At 47.1% G+C, this 19,156-nt stretch overlaps 1 protein-coding gene across 2 annotated transcripts in view; it reads left to right on the forward strand.

Annotated features, from left to right (window-relative positions):
* Positions 1–19,156, forward strand: part of PCDH19 (protocadherin 19) — a 58,772-nt gene that overhangs the window by 23,730 nt on the left and 15,886 nt on the right. Inside the window, exons 3-4 of one of the 2 annotated variants that reach the window (XM_051785452.1) lie at positions 3,379–3,437; positions 6,783–6,955. In XM_051785452.1, coding sequence (XP_051641412.1) covers positions 3,379–3,437; positions 6,783–6,955 — 232 coding nt within the window. The remainder of the gene's footprint in view (positions 1–3,378; positions 3,438–6,782; positions 6,956–19,156) is intronic. The other variant, XM_051785455.1, reaches the window with a different exon arrangement.

Here is a 19,156-nt window from a genome sequence, read left to right on the forward strand (position 1 = left end):
AGTGAGACAGTGACAGTTTGTTTGCTTTTGCCAAAATAATGAAGAAGATGAGGGCCAGCGTCTTGATGATGCACTTGATGAAGAGCACACTTTTCATCAGCACCAGCCAGCCTTACCTTTTCCCTCTTTTTTGTACTTTGAGTTTGTTCTTTGGGTCTCATTAAGAGAGGGAGCGGAGCCTTTCCCAATTAAAATGTTGAAATGTTGAAGATGCTCTCCTTCCCATCATTTTGCCTGTGTTTATAAGTGATTGCACCTCGCAGGATGAACTAGAATTAAATCAAGTGAACTTCGATCGAATAATGCAAGCTATAAAGCAGCCGTTCTCCATGAAAAATCTAATTTCTTTTTTATTTTTCTGTTTTGATCCCCTAGTCTGCATGGAGATAACCTTGATGGATAATCCCATGGCTAAGGAAAGGTCTTGTAAACCGCTGGGCTGCCCTGTGTACTGGCAGAAGCATGCTGGTGTGTGCAGGACGGGCAGCCCACCCTCATGCCAGTGTGGGCAGCACAGGCAGCTCTCACCAAGGGTGCAGACCCTAGCCCGGGGGGAAGCGGATTTCCCATCCTTGTGGCCACGTGGCTCCTTGTTTTGTCTGAAATCTGGAAGCAATTAGCATTACTCGTGCTGTGTCCAGTGGCAGGGGCATTGGAAGCCTGGGAACGGATGTTGTGACCGACCCCGCGGGAACCCGCTCGCTCTCACGTGTGGCTGTCCGGGGTTGCATCAGTGACGTGGTGCAGAGCATCCCGAGCAGGGGGGCATGTGGGGCAGGGAGCTCACAGGAAGGACGTTACTCCAGGCCATCAAACATAAATCATGGGGAATTTACTCGTCGGTGAATGGTTTCAGAAGACCAGGATATGGTCTTCTTTTTTGGTCTGAAATCAATAGCAAAGCTCCCAGTGATGTTGGTCAGAGGGGGATTTAGCACCAGGTCTGTATCTGGGCTGTGGCAGATGTGATGGCACCATGTGTGGCATTTCCTCAGCCTGCGGAGGGGTTTTGGTGGCAATGGTCAAGTGTTCCCTGCAGATGACCTTGGGTATTCCTTGGCCCTGAAGCCTGGGTAGTGCGGTGTCACTGCTCTGAACATTTTAAAGCTCTGTGATGTATTTGTATATATTGAAATTTGCTGTCTGAGTCCTCTTGCCCACCTGTCCCTCTTCTGGTTTTCCCAGGGCTTAACTGTGCACATACAGGGATGAAGGTGATGGAGGTAGTGGTGGGTACAAGTGGTCTTGCTGCTGCCAGGCATGGCAGTGGGGCTGGGGATGCAGGGATGGAACCAGCTGAGGCTCTGGGGTTGTGGGAGCTGTTCCCATGTCTGTGGGTGCTGGGTGATAGAGGGGGCTCCCCACTGAGCAGGGATTGTGTGGAAACTGGCTCCCATCCCTCCTGCCCTACATTGTTCAGCTGCCCTCATTTCTTTTGTGGGGCTGAGATCTACACTGCGGCTGCTGTGGGTGGATGCTGTGGGGTTGCATCCCTCCCTCTGGGATGGCTGCGTCAGAGTTGATGGATAAACACAGGATCAGGTATTTTCTGCAGCATTTAAAGTCTTGGGCATCATATACTTTAAAAATACATGTGTCTGTTTGCTCCTGAGCTCTAACCATCAAAGTCGTCCAGCAGGACTGAGGATGCAGGAACTGCAGGGACCAGTAGTTTGTGCAGTAAATCTCCTGCGTGACTCTCCAGCAGTAATTACTGTGTGAAAGTAATAACTGAGCTGTGCTGAGTGCTAGGCCAACTCCCCCGGCTCGCAGCTCCTCGTGTGTTTCTCTCTGGGAGGTTCCTGTTTGGTAAATTAGATATTGTGCTGTACTTCAGAAAAGGTTACACTTAACCAACGCTGCCTTTGCTTTATTTTCTTGGCAGAGTGGTGTAACCTCTGCTGGGGTACGATTGGATTTCACGTTCGGCTCTGCTGCAGCAGCCCCTCTCCCTGCCTCCTGCCATTGTGATTACGTTAGCAGCAGACTCTGCTTTCCTTTATTTATTGAGACATTAAAGATGCATGCATTTATTTTTACCATGTTCATAATTGCCATAAAAACAGGCCATAGTATCACAGAGAGGCTCTTTGGGAAGGCGAACAACCGTGGGGATGGAGTGAGGAGGAGCCACAGCAGAGAGGAGGCAGGACATGGCTCTGGGGCAGGTGGATGTCCCTATTTCTGTCCTGAGAGGATGCTGCTGTTGTCCTAGAGGAAGGAGGGCAGAGCAAAGTCTACCTGTTCTGCTGCCCAGGAGGCAAGGAGCATCCCCTGGGCTGGGGGTGATGCTGGTGGGAGCCTAGATGGGATCTCTGCAGATCTGGGGGTCTTTGGGTGGATGGACAGGTGGACTGTGGTGCCTGACTTGTACAAAGATACCTGCATCCTCCTGGGTCCCTGAAGCTCAGGAAGGATCCTGGCCCAGCTATGCAGATCCCACCATGTCCCACCACATGGCATCCACTGTGACTCACCATGCATCTCCTACCACATCCTGCCATGCATCTCCCCCCACCACATCCTACCATGCAGCTACCACTGCATCCCACCCCACAGCTCCCATCATATCCCACTATGAAGCTCCCACACGTCCCACCATGCAACAGCCACTGCATCCCACTGTGCATCTCCCACCATGTCCCACCATGCAGCACCATCACATGCCCCCACATGGCTCCCACCATGTCCTTCTAGTTGCTTTTTTTGGTTGTTTACCTGCTGCCAGCACCAGAACCCTGGCACTGTGTAATCTGAGGTTATAAGATGCTGCTTTGAGTGCAGAGCGAGTTAGTGGGTTTTGCTTGCAAGTGACAAGTCCTCTGACTTTTCTGCCCTACTTTCACTCCCCTCCAACTTTTAAGCATGTCACCCATTGTTTGCTTTTTTATTAATAACAGAGTCCACTGTCTCTGCAAATGAAATGATGTAAAACAAAGAAAAGTGCCCGCATTAAATTCTCTGGCAGGGGATTACCTTGCTGGCATTTACATATCTATGCAATAAATATTTTAACATGTTAATTATACACTAATAAGAAAAATACCTTTTGAACTTTCAGTCAAATTGACACACACAGAACTGAGTTCATCAGGGAATTAAAAGCAATTAGTTTTCTAACAGAGCATAGGCACATTGTTTCTTCTCTGCAAATTGTTCAGTGGTCACCACCAGCCTTTCTTTTTGTTGAAAACAGGTGGAAAGACTAGGGAGAACTGGAGTTTTCCATGCCTGGCTCTGTCCTGCTCGCAGGGGTCTGTCCCATGGTGTGATGCTCTTTCCCTCTGGCAGGTTTTCATCCTGGCCCTGCAAACCTGACTGTTCCCAGTCACGGAAATCAGACTTGTAACCATCTCCATTTTCTTTTCCTCCTTCCAGACTGAAAACTACTCCTTTGATTCCAACTACGTGAACAGCAGAGCTCATTTAATAAAAAGGTACGTAGGCTCACTTGGAGGCACTTGGGTTTGCCCAGCCAAGTCTTGAGTGTTTAATGTCCTTCCGTACTGTGTTATATACTACTTGCTTATTTTAATATGCAAAACTTTTCAAGAGTAATCATTTGATTTTAAAAACAGTACTTACGTCCCATTAAGCCCCCCTGCTCTTGGTTTGCAATAAAGGAAAAACCTTTTTTCCTTCTCTTTGGTTCCTTCACACCAGGAAGGTGCAGTGAGTGAGGTGGAGTGCTGTTACCCTGACAACTTTCAAATTCTGAGAGTTTATTCCATTTGATTGCACAGGAATAAAGGGATAGATTTGGGTGGTGGGATCTCCCTGCCATGTGAGGCGGGGAAAATTTAAAGAAAGAAAGTTGTTTGGAGGCAGGTAGTTGGGTTGTGTGCACCCTCACTGTTTTAGTTTGAATAGCGAGGCAACCAGCACTTTGCTAGGCTTGTTTCTTCCATGGGTAAAAAGGAAACAATCAGTTCAATTGCAACTTGGCAATTGCCCTTGGAGGAATTTAGCCCTTTGGATGAAACACTGGTCTCCTCAAGGCTTAGCAGTGGTGAGGAAACGTCTCTGGGAGGTTAACGCCGGGGTTATCTGGATGAAACCCACTGGATTGTGTTAAACTAGAGGTGAGCATCCCCCCGCGGGGCAGGGGGTGAGGTTTGCCGCTGCCTCCCGGCGACTGCCGAGGCAGGGAAAGGCACTGACACAGCACGATCAATACTCATCAGGAGCCGCCGCCGCGCAGGGCGGGAGGACCGGCTCCCTGCGCAGGATGCGGGCGCAGAAGGTGGCCGGCAGCTCTTTGCCCACCTCCCCTCTGCTCCCGAGGGACCGGCCGAGGTGTGCGGCGAGCGAGCCATGCCCGTGCCCGTGCCCGTACTCGGTGGCTCTGCAGAAGGCATCGCTGAACCAAGGGTTTTACAGAGAGCAGGAGCCGGCTCTGAAGTGTTAAGATCTGATCTGAACAGTAAAAATATCCAATTATCTGCCTGGCTGAGATCCCATTTGTTTACATCTTAAAAATCTGAGGAGTAAGGGAGCTGCGAGCGCATTGTTTAAGCAGCGCGGGTTCAGCCGGAGAAGGGCAGGTATATTTGCCTGTGTGGCTCGTGATGTTTAACGATGCTAATGCGACTGTGAGAGTTGGCTTGCCTACACCACGCTGCTCCTCGCCAGAGAGTCTTCAGGCATGCTGAAAAAAACCCAAATCTATTAATCTTTCCTCGTTCACACCTAAGATAAAGGCAAACAGCGCTCCCGCCTGCCGCAGCGGGGCTTACTCCGAGGCTGTATTGTTTGGGAAATGCTGCTGCCGCTGATTCCCCCAGACCTGCCCATCCTTTAGAGAAGTGTCAGCCGCAGAAACATGTCGTGTGGCTGCTGCATTACGGTCTGGTTCACTGCGGGGAAGATAAATGCGTTGTAACACGGGTTGCCTGTGCATTATGAACAGCAGCTCCGTGTAGGACAGCGGTTCCCCTCGCTTTCTACCTTTGTCTTGTATCTTAAGTACAACGAGTGCCAGGAATGCTGTGCAGACATCTGAGAACAAAAAATATTTTCTGTAACATACTGCTGCATCATTTTCATCCTTTGCCTTTATGAAGATGTTTTAGCTCTTCTATCTTTGGTGAGTGAATCTCCTCAAATCCAGCACTTAATTAATCTATTTGTACTTTTCCTGTGTTGTCTGCCTGCTTCCCTTGCTCATCTACACGCACACAAATGAATTGTAGATTTGTGGTGCTTTCTTAACTTAAAAATCTTTGATGTAGCCTGGAATCAAAGTCAGTGGCTTCAACAGGGACATCTTTATTTAAAAGGTAATGTTTGAAGGTTTACCAATTTGTATGTATTTCAGAGCTCCCCCCTCACGCGCTTTTGCAGAGCATCAGATGGTAGGTGGTCTGCTTGGTTTCCGTGGAGACACAAAAGGGCTTTTCAAAGTAATGAAAATCTCCAGCTCTTTGGGGCTTTGAAGCAGAGGCCGTGTCTTCCACTGATGTTTCACACCAAACCAGCCAGCGGGAAAGTTCAGAGTGGTGGGTGCAGGTGGATCCTCCCAACAAGTGCAGATTTCCCATGCTAAGGCTGATTGTGGAAGGAGTGCAGAGTGGCTGTGCCACCCAGGGCAGGTGCATCTCAAGATGTCCCTGATGCTTGCTGCAGCCCGGTGTCCTGGGGCCTTGCCCCTCTCAAGGCGCTGGGGAGCAGCAGAGGGGACCCGAATGCTTCCAGAAATGCAATTCTTCATAGAGTCTAGAATGGTTTGGGTTGGAAGGGACCTCAAAGATCATCTAGTTCCACTCCCCTGCCATGGGCAGGGACACCTTCCACTAGACCAGGTTGCTCAAAGCCCTGTGCAACCTGTCCTTAAGGACTTTCAGGGATGGAGTATCCACAGCTTCTCTGGGCAACCTGTGCCAGTGCCTCACCACTCACACAGAGAAGAATTTCTTCCTAATATCTAAATCTCTAAATCTTTCTCCTTTCAGTTTAAAACCATTCCCCCTTGTCCTATTACTATCTGCCTGTGTACAAAGTCACCTTCCCTCTTTTCGTAAGCCCCCTTTAGGTACTGGAAGGGGCTCAAAGATCTTCCCGAGGCCTTCTCCAGGATGACCAATCCCAGCTCTCTCAACCTGTCTTCACAGGAACCATCCCTCTAGCCTGAGAGCTGGGTTCTATGGCGTGATGGAGCTGCTTAGCCCTTGGGGGAAATCTGGGAGCAGCTCAGCCCTTGGATCTCCCCAGCAAGTGGCTGTGCTTGCAGGGGCTGTCAAGGATGTTTGACTGTGTATCAGATTTAAAGCTGTGTGAACTTGGACCCAGAATCACTGGTCTGTTTTTAAAAACAAGAATGGCATCATCATGATGAAAAGAAATTCCCATTTCTAGGGTGACTTTTGTTTTCAAGCGTTAAGTGATTAGGATTTGACCTATAACCTGAAAAAATGGAGTTTAGATCCTATGTTGTTTCAAGATGAAGTAGTACAATATGGGGGAGTCAAGTTATAGACACAGCTCACTTTAATGTATATTTTTAAAATTTTATTTCAAATCCTGTTTCACTCTCAGCTTCCATAAGAGCCACAGCAGCTTGACTGTACCCACAGGCTCACACCATACCCATGGGCAGAAGAGATGGTGCAGGCTGGATGCTGTGTTTTGGGGTGCAGAGGTGCCAAGCAGGGGGTGCTTCACTCACACCCCCTGCCCCAGCTCTCCATGCCTGGGGAGCAATCCCAGGGACCTTCCCTTCCCAGCTTACTGAGGTGTCAGGGCCACCTTGTCCCACCCAGTAAGTGACAGCTGTGTTTTCCCAGCAGCTCCACGTTCAAGGACTTGGAGGGGAACAGTCTGAAGGACAGTGGCCACGAGGAGAGCGACCAGACAGACAGTGAGCATGATGTGCAGCGGGGCCTCTACTGCGACACGGCTGTCAACGACGTGCTGAACACCAGTGTCCCTTCCATGGGGTCCCAAGGCCCTGAGCAAGGTGAGCCACTGCCCTGCGCCCTGGGGGGCTTCTCATCACCCCCCACGTGACCCATCTGGTGGCTCTGCCGCCTCAGTAGGTGTGCAATGAGGATGCTTAGTGCTTGCTGGGGATAATGCTGTGCATCGTCAGAGTGCTGGGTAGATATAAATTAATCTTCATGCCACGCCTGTCAGGTAAGCAGGCAGTTAGGATTATCCTCTGTTTCACAGGCAGAAAACTCAAGGCCCTGAGCATCTGCCCGACCGTGAGTGAGCGAGTGGCAGAGTTGGGATTAAGGCAGGAGCTACAGGTGCTGTGCCCAGAGCTGGTCCCTGCCCACACTCCCCTCTGGAGCACTGAAGGTGTGCCCTTGTCCACATGCTCCTCTTGCCAGCTCTGGAGCTTGTATGCAGGCGCCCTGTGGGCAGCTTTTCCAAAGGTCAGCACAGCATGTAGGCAATTAGTCAGACATCCCACGAGGGATTAGCTCAGGCCAGTGGGTGAGGGTTTGCATCTTTTCCCCTGCATAGGTGGCAGGTTTCAGCTCTTGTCATCCCCATGTGCAGGGGTGAAGCCCTGTTCTGAAATCAGACTGGTATTAGCTAGAGGAAAGAAGTCAGAAGAGTTCAGCTGAGCCCAAGTGTCGTTTGTACTTGGGCATGAATGTCGCTTTTAATGTCTGAGGGATGCAAACATCCTATGCAAACATCCTGTCTTTTTCAATTAAGAAGCCTGAATGCGGTTTGGTGCTCCAGCGCAGGGGAGCCTCGGGGCACTTGGCTATATCTTGAGATAAGCTGTAGCTGAGGCTCAACTGGAAGCCCCACTGCTAAAAGACTTAAGGATATGAAAACAAAATGCTGTGATTATGAACTGGTCTTCAGCTGTTTAATTCAATTCATGGTAAACATCATTAAAAGCCTTTGTTTTGCTGTCATAAAAGAGTCAAACGAGGGAGAGAGAGTTCTTGCCATCTGCGCCACCGAATGTGAGTTTTTTTCTGGAGAGAAGCTGATCGCTGTATTAATTCTCGATAGAGTCTGTTAAATGGCCGTAGTTAACCCTGTAAGACTCCACGAGGAGGGGAACGCAGAGGTCACCTACCCATTCCATGCTGCCAGCCACACTAATTGGAGAGGGATGGCATCCGCAGCGATAATGTATTTCCAGACAACCCTACTGTGGCCAAAGATGAAAAAAATTAAACATTTATACAACTGTACAGTGGCAGTTTAATTCTCTGCGGACCGGCGCCGTGTCAGAGAATGCAGGCTGATAGCTATCATTTATTATTCTTCTACTACAAAGGAATGCTTTTTCATTTCGATCAGGAGAGGGTTTCCTGACATGCGTTTGCAGTAAGGGATGACTGTAGGAGCAAAAATGTTCATAATTGATTCCCATCCTGGTGAATGGTCTGAGCAACATCTGTTAATTTTTTGTCACATTTCTTCAGCAAAAAAAACAATCTCAGTGGACTGCAGATAGGGTTTTACAGGGATTACATTTCTGATAAGTCTGCGTGCTGGCTCTGATAACAATGCAAATAAGTTAAAGAGGATGAGTTGAAGGCAGAGCTCATTGGTAGAGTCAGATGGAAATAAATATGGTTCACTCCACTGTAGCGTGGACTCCTCATTGCATGTAAAATACACCCCAAAAATCAGGCGTGTTTCCAGAAGGCAACTTCCAAAAGCAGCCTCTGTCTGTCTCCCAGTCCTGCAATGGCTGAGGGGATTGGTGCTCCTGGGTCTGGTTTATTTTTGGGAGGAAAGTATCATGCAAGTGCTGCATTGCCATCCAGCTGCACCTGCAGGCAGGTGTGCTGGGGCCAGCTCTCCTGTCCCTCGGGGCCCATGCTGTCTTGTGCAGATGAGCAGGGGGGCTGCGAGGTTACTGGGGTGTTGGTGGAGCAATGAGAGGAGCAACACAGCTGGGAAAGTTAGTAGTCAATGTCATAGAAGCTGAAAAAAAGGGTAAAGAGAGTATTTTCTCAGCTGATTTGTCAAGCAGGGACTGCAGAAAATAATCAGGAAAATCAAGATGCTGAGATGATGGTGATGACAGTGGTTCCCACATGATTAAAGCAATGGTTTTGGCAAGGTAATTTTTACCCGATTTTGGGACAGAGTGGCAGGGTGGAGAAGAAACATAAGAAGTTCAATGACAAAGATGTGCAGGACCACTGGCTGACTATGGCCCTGAACACACAGTCTGTGTCTGAAGGGGCAGCCTGGTGACTCATGTTCCCCAAGCTTTGCTTTTGCTTGCTGTCTCTGCCCAAACTGCATCTCATGCAATCCCAGAGAAATGGAGTGGGAGAGTTGTTTTTGTTGGAATTTGCTTGTCAATGGTAGTGATCTCCTGGCTGGGAGCTGGTGAGGTACACCTTTGGCCAGTCTTTGCTGGTCTTAGACTTCAGCGTATGACACCACAAAAGTCCTGTGTGAATGGCCAGCTCTCAGACTTTGTCCCACCAATTTGTGAGTCTTTATCTGCTCGGTGGGTAAGCGTGGATCTGCCAAGGCAGGCAATGGTTGGCAGAAATCCTTGTAGCTGGGGAGTAGGGAACAATCCCTCTGTGGTGGCTCAGAGTGGTTAGTGTGGACCTGTCTGGCCAGCCTTTGCCTACTGAGATGCTGGATTTCCTGCAGAAGGAGGTAGGCTTGGATGGGTCCAAGCTCCTTTGTCTTCTTAAACCAGTGCATGAGCTGGCACTGGTGGTGGGTACATGGGCATGGAAGCCCCAGGGAGCTGCTGGTGCTTCGCTGCCCTGGTGCCACTCTTGGGTGGGAGTGACACCAGATGCCAGTCCTGCTGGCAGGAGCCCTTTCTCCTCCTTTGGGAATGACCTAGACTTCCAGAAAAATGGCAAACCACAGTGTGGAGAGTGTTGAGCTTTAGTGGGTAGCAGCAGGTCATCAGAAATACTGCCTGGAGCTCAGCCACATTGCTTATTTTTGGAGCAGGACTTCTGCCCAGTACCTCTTTACCTCAGGATCTTAATTATTGATTATAAATTCATCAGATGAAAAGATGGCTTTAATTGCTCTAATATGTACCCAATTTGGAGTTCATTATCGCCCAGAATTGTTTTCCTTCCCTTGCTAATTGATACCAAATGGGATGCAGAGGAAGGCGGGCACTGGTGCCGCTCCACCTTCGGTGATTGCCTCGCTGCCGTTTAGTTGTTTGTGTATTTGAGGAGGTGTTAAGCACTGCTAGAAGTTTGTATGCATTCTTTTCCTAACGGCGTCCTCAGCTGAACTTCCAAACGGGTTTGTCTGAGAAAGGGCTGCTTTCAATCGGCTGTTGGATCTTGGCAACGTTTTGGGTTGACTGCAGAAGTCTGTTGGAGGATGGGGATAAATCCTGGGGTCCCTCTTCGTGTCTCGGCCTATTTCACTGCAAGATGGGGTGGATTTTCTCATTTGTCTTGGTGTAACCTTGACTCAAAGTTCAGCACTGGAGGGAACTCTGATTTCCAGCAAGGAGACCCAGCAGCACTTTGCCTCCCTGGACAGCGGTGGGGGATGCCGGCATTCGCGGGAGCTTTGCCATCGGGTTTGAAGCTCCTGACACCTGTTCCTCCCAGCGACATGGGGGAGTCTCAGCATGAAATGTTTTCCAACGCTGTAGTGTGGTGGTGCTTTTCCTGGGAAATGGCAGTGAAGACCAGATGTTTCACAGGGTAATTGAAAATTCCATTTTATCAGAAAGTGTTTGCTGTCAAAAAGTTTTATCTTTACTTCAACAAAGAGGTTGATTAGATCCCTCAGGACCTGAATTAGCATCTTTGAGGCTAGATACTCTGTTTTGTGATTCAGGTAGTTATTCCTCCCTTGGTTTTGCTCATACTGGGATTTTTTTTCTTTAAATCCCTTTGCCCTCTTCCAAACATAGTGTTTGTGCAGGTTTGGCTTGTTTTCTTTGTGTGGATGTATACCAGCACCTAGATCTGCTTAAATGCATTCTATTACCTTTTTCACCTTGCCTTGAGCGAGAGCCATTCTTGTACTCTATAAGTTATAGGAGCTCTTGCCATCATAGAAATCAGAAAGGAAATATTTCAAATATATGTTTTTAATGTTAGAAGCAACAGATTTCAAACTTATCTTAATTCCCAGTGCCAACCAGTATTTTAACCATCAATTGTAGAAAGAAAATCATTGGTCCAATGAGGCAGTGATTCTCTAAGTAAAAATAGAAATAGAAAATATGAAAATAATAAGCACACACTAATCATAAAAAAGACAGTGTTAGAAATAGTCCCTACAGCCATAAAATAGTGGAAAAGCTTTAAAATCAAAATGAGAGGGTTTTTAAGCAATGTCAGTAATGGATCTCTACAGAGAATTGCTTCTAAAAGCATCACTTCCACTTTTCTGGTGCCAGATCAGCAGTAAAGGTTTGCGTGAAATGTCATCTGAAAAGACCTGATCCTGCATACATTTCCACATCTGCGTAACTTTGCTCACAGAGGTGGTTTAATTGTGTCTGAGTCCCATAAACTCCAGCAAGATGAAGGGTTCTTTGAATAGAAATGGGTTATATTTAAATGGTTATGTTAAGTCTTCTTTATACTATCACACAATATAGAAATAAGCTTTGGACGTGAAGTAGAATTGGGCACATGATATTCACTGAAACTTTTTTTGCTGGTTGTATCCCAAATTATTCACATATACCATCATTTAGGGGATCATGTTTTATCTAGAATATTCCAGTTGGTTCTTATGCTCATCTCCATACTATCTGGGTGCATTTCAGCTGTGAATTGAGAACATGACTAATGTTATTAACTGGAGGCAAACACAGGTATTAGAAACTGTTGATTTTTTAAGCTGATTTCCAGCAGTCGTTCCACCTGCATCTCCATTTTACTCTGCAGAAAAGGCTTTCTGTAAAGGTGTATGTACTTGAAGACCTAAGTGACATATTCTAGGGCTTTGGAGGCTGCATTTCTCTGGAAGTTTCTACAAATTATTAAAAATACCTACTTTCTTGTATTCATATATGCAGCACAAGACATAAAGTATAACATTCATATGTGAGTGACAGCACATCCCTTAAGATGGATAAATGCTGTAAGCTTTCTTTGCAGGGCAATGTCAATTATTACAGCTCTCCTGATTTCTGTATTATTGCACAGCTCTCTGGTAAAGCAGCCTCAGTGAGCTCAGTGGTGCTCCTGCAGTGGCCAGCGTGGAGGGAACAATCAGCTTCTCACAATACTTTGAAACCCCAGAGAAGGATTTTTATGATGAGTGGGTAAGCTGGGCTTTGGGAAGAGGAGTTGATTGTCTTATGATTCCTGACTTTTAAGTGATTACTTGTTGAGCATCTAAGTCAGCTCATGGATGGCTGTGTGGTGGTTACTGATGCTTTTGTACATGTTCTCTCCGTCCTCCCCAAACTCCTGCTGACGTTGCCTGACTGGGATTATGGGGGAACATAATATGTTTTGTTAGACCAGTGAGTGTAACTGGGAAAAAATTCTGTCAAGTGCTCAGGCTAATGAGTCTCTCTTCAGGATGTCCCTCATCATTGCCAGGTATGTGCTTAGCTCCCTCTGCAGAGGGTGTTGTGGACAGGCAGAAATGGACAGAGGGACAGGCTGCCCCACAGATCGGCTCAGCTCCCGTCACCACCACGTTGTGTCGCAGCAGAGCAGGTCACTCGAGGAGGTTTAATCCATGCACAGATGTTCTGGCTGGCATGGACAGATCCCTTGTTGCTCTTCCTTAGTTTTGTAGCTCTGTAACTTTGAGCACAGCTTGGAGAAGTCCTTGCTGGATAGTGATGGTGGGGCAGGGGTGACACTGAAGTAATATCTGTAGCAATGAGTGAAGCAAATCGCTTTTTGCAACAGCAGAACTAAATAACAAACAGATGTGCAACCTCCTTTGTTTGCATAAGAAGCATTATCCTATATCCCACATTTGTGGCACTCTTCCTTCAGTTTTCATGTTCCTTCAAAGGTAGTTCTTGCAGTGTCTTCATCGCTGAATTTACTTCATCCAGGGTCACAGGAGTTATAACCTTTAGATCCTCAAGTCCTTTCCCTCTAAGCACAGAGAACACTCACCAGATGTGAGCATTTTGGCAACTTCGAGAGGAAAATTAAAACTTGAATCTGTGCCCTGTTGTGTAGGTTTGTAATGGATGAATGATCAGCCCAGAAAGTTGGAGAGTTTCTAGTGTTTTATTGTACTTTTTAATGAGATTTTGTCAAATTCAGTCATTGCTTACCCATATTTTTGCTGGGTGACTGGAGAGCAATTTATAGAAGATATGAAGAAGTGCTATTTCTGATGAGAGAATTTCAGCTTCTATTTGTGCTTGGTTTTGTTAACTGTTCCTAAACTCCAGCCCAAGCAAAAGCTTTGCAGAGATCTTTGTCTCAGGGTTCAGCTGAAGGACAGGGCGGCTCTAACCCTGGCTCTTCCAAAGTATCCTTTTCTAAAACCACTACCCAATACTTGGATTTTTCAGATACTTTAATACAAATAAACAGTTCAATCAAGCTTGCAGCTTCCTTTTGCCTTAAAAACAAGTCAAAAAAAGGCTCAGGTGGACATTTTTCCCCCTCTGTCGGTAACCTCTGAGGAAACCTTTAACACTTTCTGTCTCACAGCAGTTAAGCTTAGCAAAATGGACAAGGTAATGGTCACCAGATTTAACAGTGGGGAAGGTATATGAATAAAACCAAACCTTCTGCTAACGCAGCAAGCCAGCACTTCCCAGTCTCCTCCTGTAATCAATCTACATCGTTAATGACTCTGAAAACAGACTGAACTGCTGGGGCTGGCACTGGGAAACTTGCATTACAAACTAACCATCTCTTATTAACCTTTTGGTGTTTCCTTCACAACACTAATTAGAGCCAAATAAAACTACTGTTTGTGAAACTCTTAAGTTAAAATATAATTTTCAGAGAAAATATGGTAAACTCCAAAGCTCCTGTTTGCTTGGCCTTTCTTTTTAATTATGATGGAGGATGGCTGTTACTTGTTTAACAGAGGCTTACATGATTAATGCTGCAATGTTACTGTAATTAAAACAGCAAAAAAAGATGTGATTGGGGCCTGTATAATTTACAGACATCTCGGCATTCTGGTGGCAGAGCAGCTCTAAGTGTTGCAAAGAGGAATCATAAAAATTTATTCTAATTAAAATTGCCAGATTGACTAAACAACAGGTGACTTATGTAACTTGAGCGACTTGTGCTTGGAGTGAGAAATCATCTGAAATCAGTGAATTATACAAAGCTGCCTATTATTCTACTAAATGGGAAAGTGTGTGCTTACCATGGCAACCTGCATCAATTTTGCAGCCGCTGGAAAATACAGGGCCCTTTATTAAAGGAATAATCACCACAAACAGCGCGCTGACCGTCGGCTCTGCGGGTGCAGGGCACACGGCACGGTGAGTTCAGAGCTGCCTTCTGGGCACTGGTGGTTGCCATCGGGTTAAATCCCTCCCACGGTACTGAAACATGCACCCAGCAGTGCGGGGGTGATTCGGGTACGGCGCTGGACCGGACTGACGTCTCCAGAGGGGCTCGTACAAGTTGGGTGCCTGTTGTTTCTCCCCTCCAAAAAAGCGGTGTAATTAAATCAGTATCTGCAATAATGATAAATCATTTGGACCTCTCTTAATTAGGCTGCATGCTGTGGAGAGCTGTAGGGCAGGGCCTGCATCTCCCCTGGGTGCAGGGGAAGGAGCCCGCCCGTCTCCAAAATATGGTGATATGGGCGAGTGTCTAAACTGCTCCAGTTCCTGCAGATAGCTGCTGAAGGGAGACACACCACTAGGTTTGTATGTAGGTTGTTTTACTAAATGATCTATGTAATAATATATAAGTCAAAACTCTGTAATAATTGGCACCAAACAGCAAAGAGAACTTGCAGCTTTTATCTGTCTTGAGAGAAGTGCTGCCACTCAAAACTTGCGAGCGCTATATTTTATTTCTCATACAGCATATATGAATGTAAGACTAGATATTTTTAAATGGGTCACAGAATTATTAAGGAGTTTGGCAGCCCTTCCTCATGGTACATGCAGGTATGCAGGGGAGCGGGTGGGCTGGGGAGCAGGAGTGTGGGCTGTGCCAGGCTCTGGCTGGGTGTGTGTTGCCTTTGCGCAGTGATTTCCCTTTCTATCCTGCATTTAACCCCTGTGTCTGTTTGGAAAATAAGTTCTCCATAGCAGATATTATAGATATATGTTAGTCACAATGCATATAATAACAGTAAGCATAATGTGGCCCTATTTTTGCTGAGTATCTGTAATAGTAATGATCAGCTTCCCAGCTCTCAGCATTAGCTCTCTTAGTGTTTTTATTTTTCAGCAGAAACCCTTTTCTGTTCCATTTTCCATATTGTATTTTTCACCCCTTTTCAAGTGTGAAGAATGACTTGCTTTGTAACCAGCTTCATTAGCTACCAGCACGTTGTGTTTCATTACCAACATCCACAGCTGGCTGTGGGTGATGGCACATGGCAGTGGGTGACCAGCGGTCACTGCTGTGTCACCTCACCTTTGGGCAGTGACAGTCACACCTGGAGCAGGGAAGTGGAGCCAGGTCGAGATGGGTTGGGCTTGAGGTCTGGGTGTCATAAACAGGGGGACATCTGGATATGTGCAGTGATTAGCTGTAGTGAAATCAGAGCTTTATCCTGAAGAAATCCTGGGTTAACTCACTCCCTGCAGGAAAAGGAGTAAATTGAACCACAGGGAAAAAAAAAAAAGGAGAAGAAAAAAAAAAGATGAAAAAAACCCCTCTCTGAATTGAAGCAATAGGAAATGAAAATTGCTGAGATATACTGTCATGTGGGTAGTGGTGCTACCAACCTTGTGCTGCAGTAATTACCTCTATGCATGCAATTTGTGCTCGGCTACGACTGATTTCCCACATCATCCGGTGCCCAGGCTATATTCAATCAGTCCCAGCTGGAGAAAACTATCTTGGATCATTTGGTGAGATTTCACCACAGATGCTACCTTGCATCTTAGGGAGGTGCTGGAGAGCTCTGTGCTGCAGAGCTGCCCTGGCACATGGCTGGAACTACGGGGACAGTCATGGGAGAGTCCTTGTGGCGAGGGGGTGCTGTGTCTTGTGGGGTGCTGAGGACATGCAGCTAGTGGGGGTGGAAGGCGAGGAGCTTCTGGCAGTTCCTAGGGTGAAGACTTGGTGCTGAGTGCATGCTGGAGAGAGCAGGTTTTGTGGTTGTTCTGCGCTGTTTTATGTGAAAAACGTAAGAGCGAAGAGCATTGAAAATTTTTGTGAGAAGCCAAGAGAGGTGGGTGTCCTCATCTCTTGCAAACCAAAATAGGTCGAGCACTTGATTTCCTCTGACTGCTTTGGAAGTGTCGGCTTCATTAAAGAGATGAGGCAGAGGAGTAGCTGGTGCGAGTGCAGCTGACGTCTGCTCGTTTCCCAGTCAGCTGGTTGAATGGCAAACTGCTCCCGAGCCAGGGGTTTGACCTGAGAGAGGAACGACTTCCTCAACTCAACTACCTGTGCTTCTGGGTTTGGTACAGCTCAGTGAGAAGTTATATAGGGGCAGCTCCTGTTTGGGAAAAGGCATTTGGCTAGAAAGGTGAAGTTAAAACTGTGCATAGTAGTAATTCGGGAAAAGTCAGAGCGCTGGTGTTTTGGGAGCAGTAGCTGCATTACCGGAGAGTATAAATACCTTTGGGGATTGTCTGGCACACTCAGATGTGTCCCTGGGTGGGTACTCTGTATATATTTGACTTTTTCACTCTCTCTGTTTACCAGTCCATCAACATCACAGAATGGTTTGAGTTGGAAGGGAACTTAAGGATAATCTACTTCTAACCCCCCTATAATGGGCAGGGACACCTTCCACTAGACCAATTTGCTCAAAGCCTCATCCAGCCTGGCCTTGAACACTTCTAGGGATGGGGCATCCTCATCTTCTCTGGGCAGCCTGTGCCACTGCCTCACCACCTTCATAGAAAAGAATTTCTTCCTAGTAACTAATCTAAATCTGGCAGTCTAGAGCTATTCCCCCTTGCCCGATCACTCCATGCTCTTGTCAAAAGTCCCTTCCAGCTCTCCTGTTGCCCCTTTATTTGTTATTTGTGCCACTGAAACTGCTGCTTACCAGCACTTTTCAGTGAGAGCCATGTTTTCTTGGTGCCACTCTCTGCTCAGCCTCACTGTGTCTCCATCAGCAGGAGCCATCCCTGGAGTGCAGGACTGCTGTCTGCCTCGCAGCTCCTGCCGGGTGACTTCCATGTCCTGCATCTGTTCTGACAGGCGGTGCTTTTGCAGCCGCTCTCTGATTAGTTTGGGTCCCTCAGATGCACTGATTTACAGACCTTTCCTCTGCAGTACAGCTTTTCTCGATGACAGTCCATGAAGCACATGATAACTCAGCAGCCTAAATTATTCAGGCAAATTGAATGTGTTTGGCTTGTTCCAAACTTTTGTTTCCTTTCTGCGCTGTCAGGAGCACAGGTAGCCCTGATGCTTGTATCCAACTTGTTCAACTGCCAAGGAGACACGAACAGCTCAAGTATAACCCATGTTTTACCTCGTTTGTCACTTATTTACACCTTCTGTTGCACTTTTCCTGGGTACTTCTGTGCTGCATAAAAATGTTTATCTTGCACCGAGGGTTGCTCCCCTCTGGTACACTGCTGGGATCTGGGAAGTCTTTTCATCTTGTGGTGAAAATGCCCCTGGAAAATCCAACAAAAATTCTGTGTCTGTTCCACCCTTTAGCCATGTGTCCTTTTGTGGAAGTATATTCACTCATGCAAATATTTTGACCCATTAGTCATCACCGTAGGATCCAGAAACCTCACATTCACGAAGACAAGTAATTAAAATGAATAATTCTACCTGCAATTCCCTCATTGCCTGACCTCTGCTTTTTCAGTCTTCTTCCATTGTTACTGAGTAGATATGTTCAATTAATTCGCCATAAAAATCCACACAAGCCCTTCACTGGGCAGACGTGCCTTGCAGGGACCACTGAGCTATGGCAGGCAGGTGGAGAGGTGCTTTGTCAGTGCAAACATGTCCCCTGGCTTTCTGGGGGCTGTTCTGCATCAGGAGCTTCTGGGTATGGCTGAAAGTATCAGCTTTCACCCTCCAAACACGTCTGGAGATTTAAGACCTCGCTCAAAGCCTCTTGAATCCAGCACGACTCTTTCAACTGAGACCACTGGGCTTGAAATAGGACCTGAGAGAGAAAGCATTCTCAGGGGATGTGCTCTGAACTTTACTTGAGGCAGTGGTCATCTAAGCCTGTGTTCAGAAGTGAACTTAGGGAGGAGATCTCTGCTGCTGAGCCTCTCCCTAATTCAGCGAACAAGGCAGAGCTGCTGATGGGGGATGGAGGTTTGCCTTGGAAAATTCCAGCTGCAAATGAGACGCATGATTTTAGGAATTAGAATAATTACCCCCTGGAACAGGTTCCCAAGGGATGTGATATATTCTGTATCACTTAGAGTCTTTAAATCACATTTGCATGTTTTTCCGAAAAGCGTGCCTAGTCACTCAAAGTGAAGGGCTGTGCTTGAGAAGCACAGCGTGACAGAGCTGAGCATCCCGTGGTTTGCAAGGGAGCAGAGCAGGGAGTCACCGTGGTCCCACATGGATTAAACTCTGCAGATCCCTGGAGGAGTGGGTTTTGGCACATCCTCAAGAAGAACTCACGACTGTCCCCTTGGCTGGCACTGTCTGCTGTGCGGGAATGTGCAGAACTGAGCAAGTAACCACGCTGGGGATGATTCAGAAGTGAACTCCCCCAGCCAAAATCTGCCTTCCCTTTCCAAACACACTCAGTCCCTTCCTCTGAATCAGATATCCCCAGGCGCTGAGCAATCCTGGCTGTATCAGTGTTTCCAGGACCTTCCCTCCCACCGCTCCCTGAGTGATGAGAGTGTTTTTGAAGATCTCATTTCCTGGCCTTTCCCTTTCATCTCTCCAAACAGCAAGTAAACGAGCAGCCCTTTAGTTTTTAGTTACTGCGCTGCACCCAGTGAGCTATCAGAGGCTGTTGACGATGACTTTTCTCTTTTCCATGCTCCTGCCTGCAGGATTTGGGGAGATAATTCATTTGGTCCTGGTGCTTTGTCAACTTTCAGCAGTTGTAATTGCCTAATGATCAGTGCTGATGCTGTTGTTAAGCCTGTTAAAACTTTGTCCTGCTGAACAGCCAGACTGTGCCTGTCTCATCA

This window comes from Manacus candei, unplaced genomic scaffold (assembly GCF_025592945.1).
Source record: "Manacus candei isolate 608988 ecotype Guabito, Panama unplaced genomic scaffold, ASM2559294v1 h1tg000003l, whole genome shotgun sequence".
Lineage (NCBI taxonomy): Eukaryota > Metazoa > Chordata > Aves > Passeriformes > Pipridae > Manacus > Manacus candei.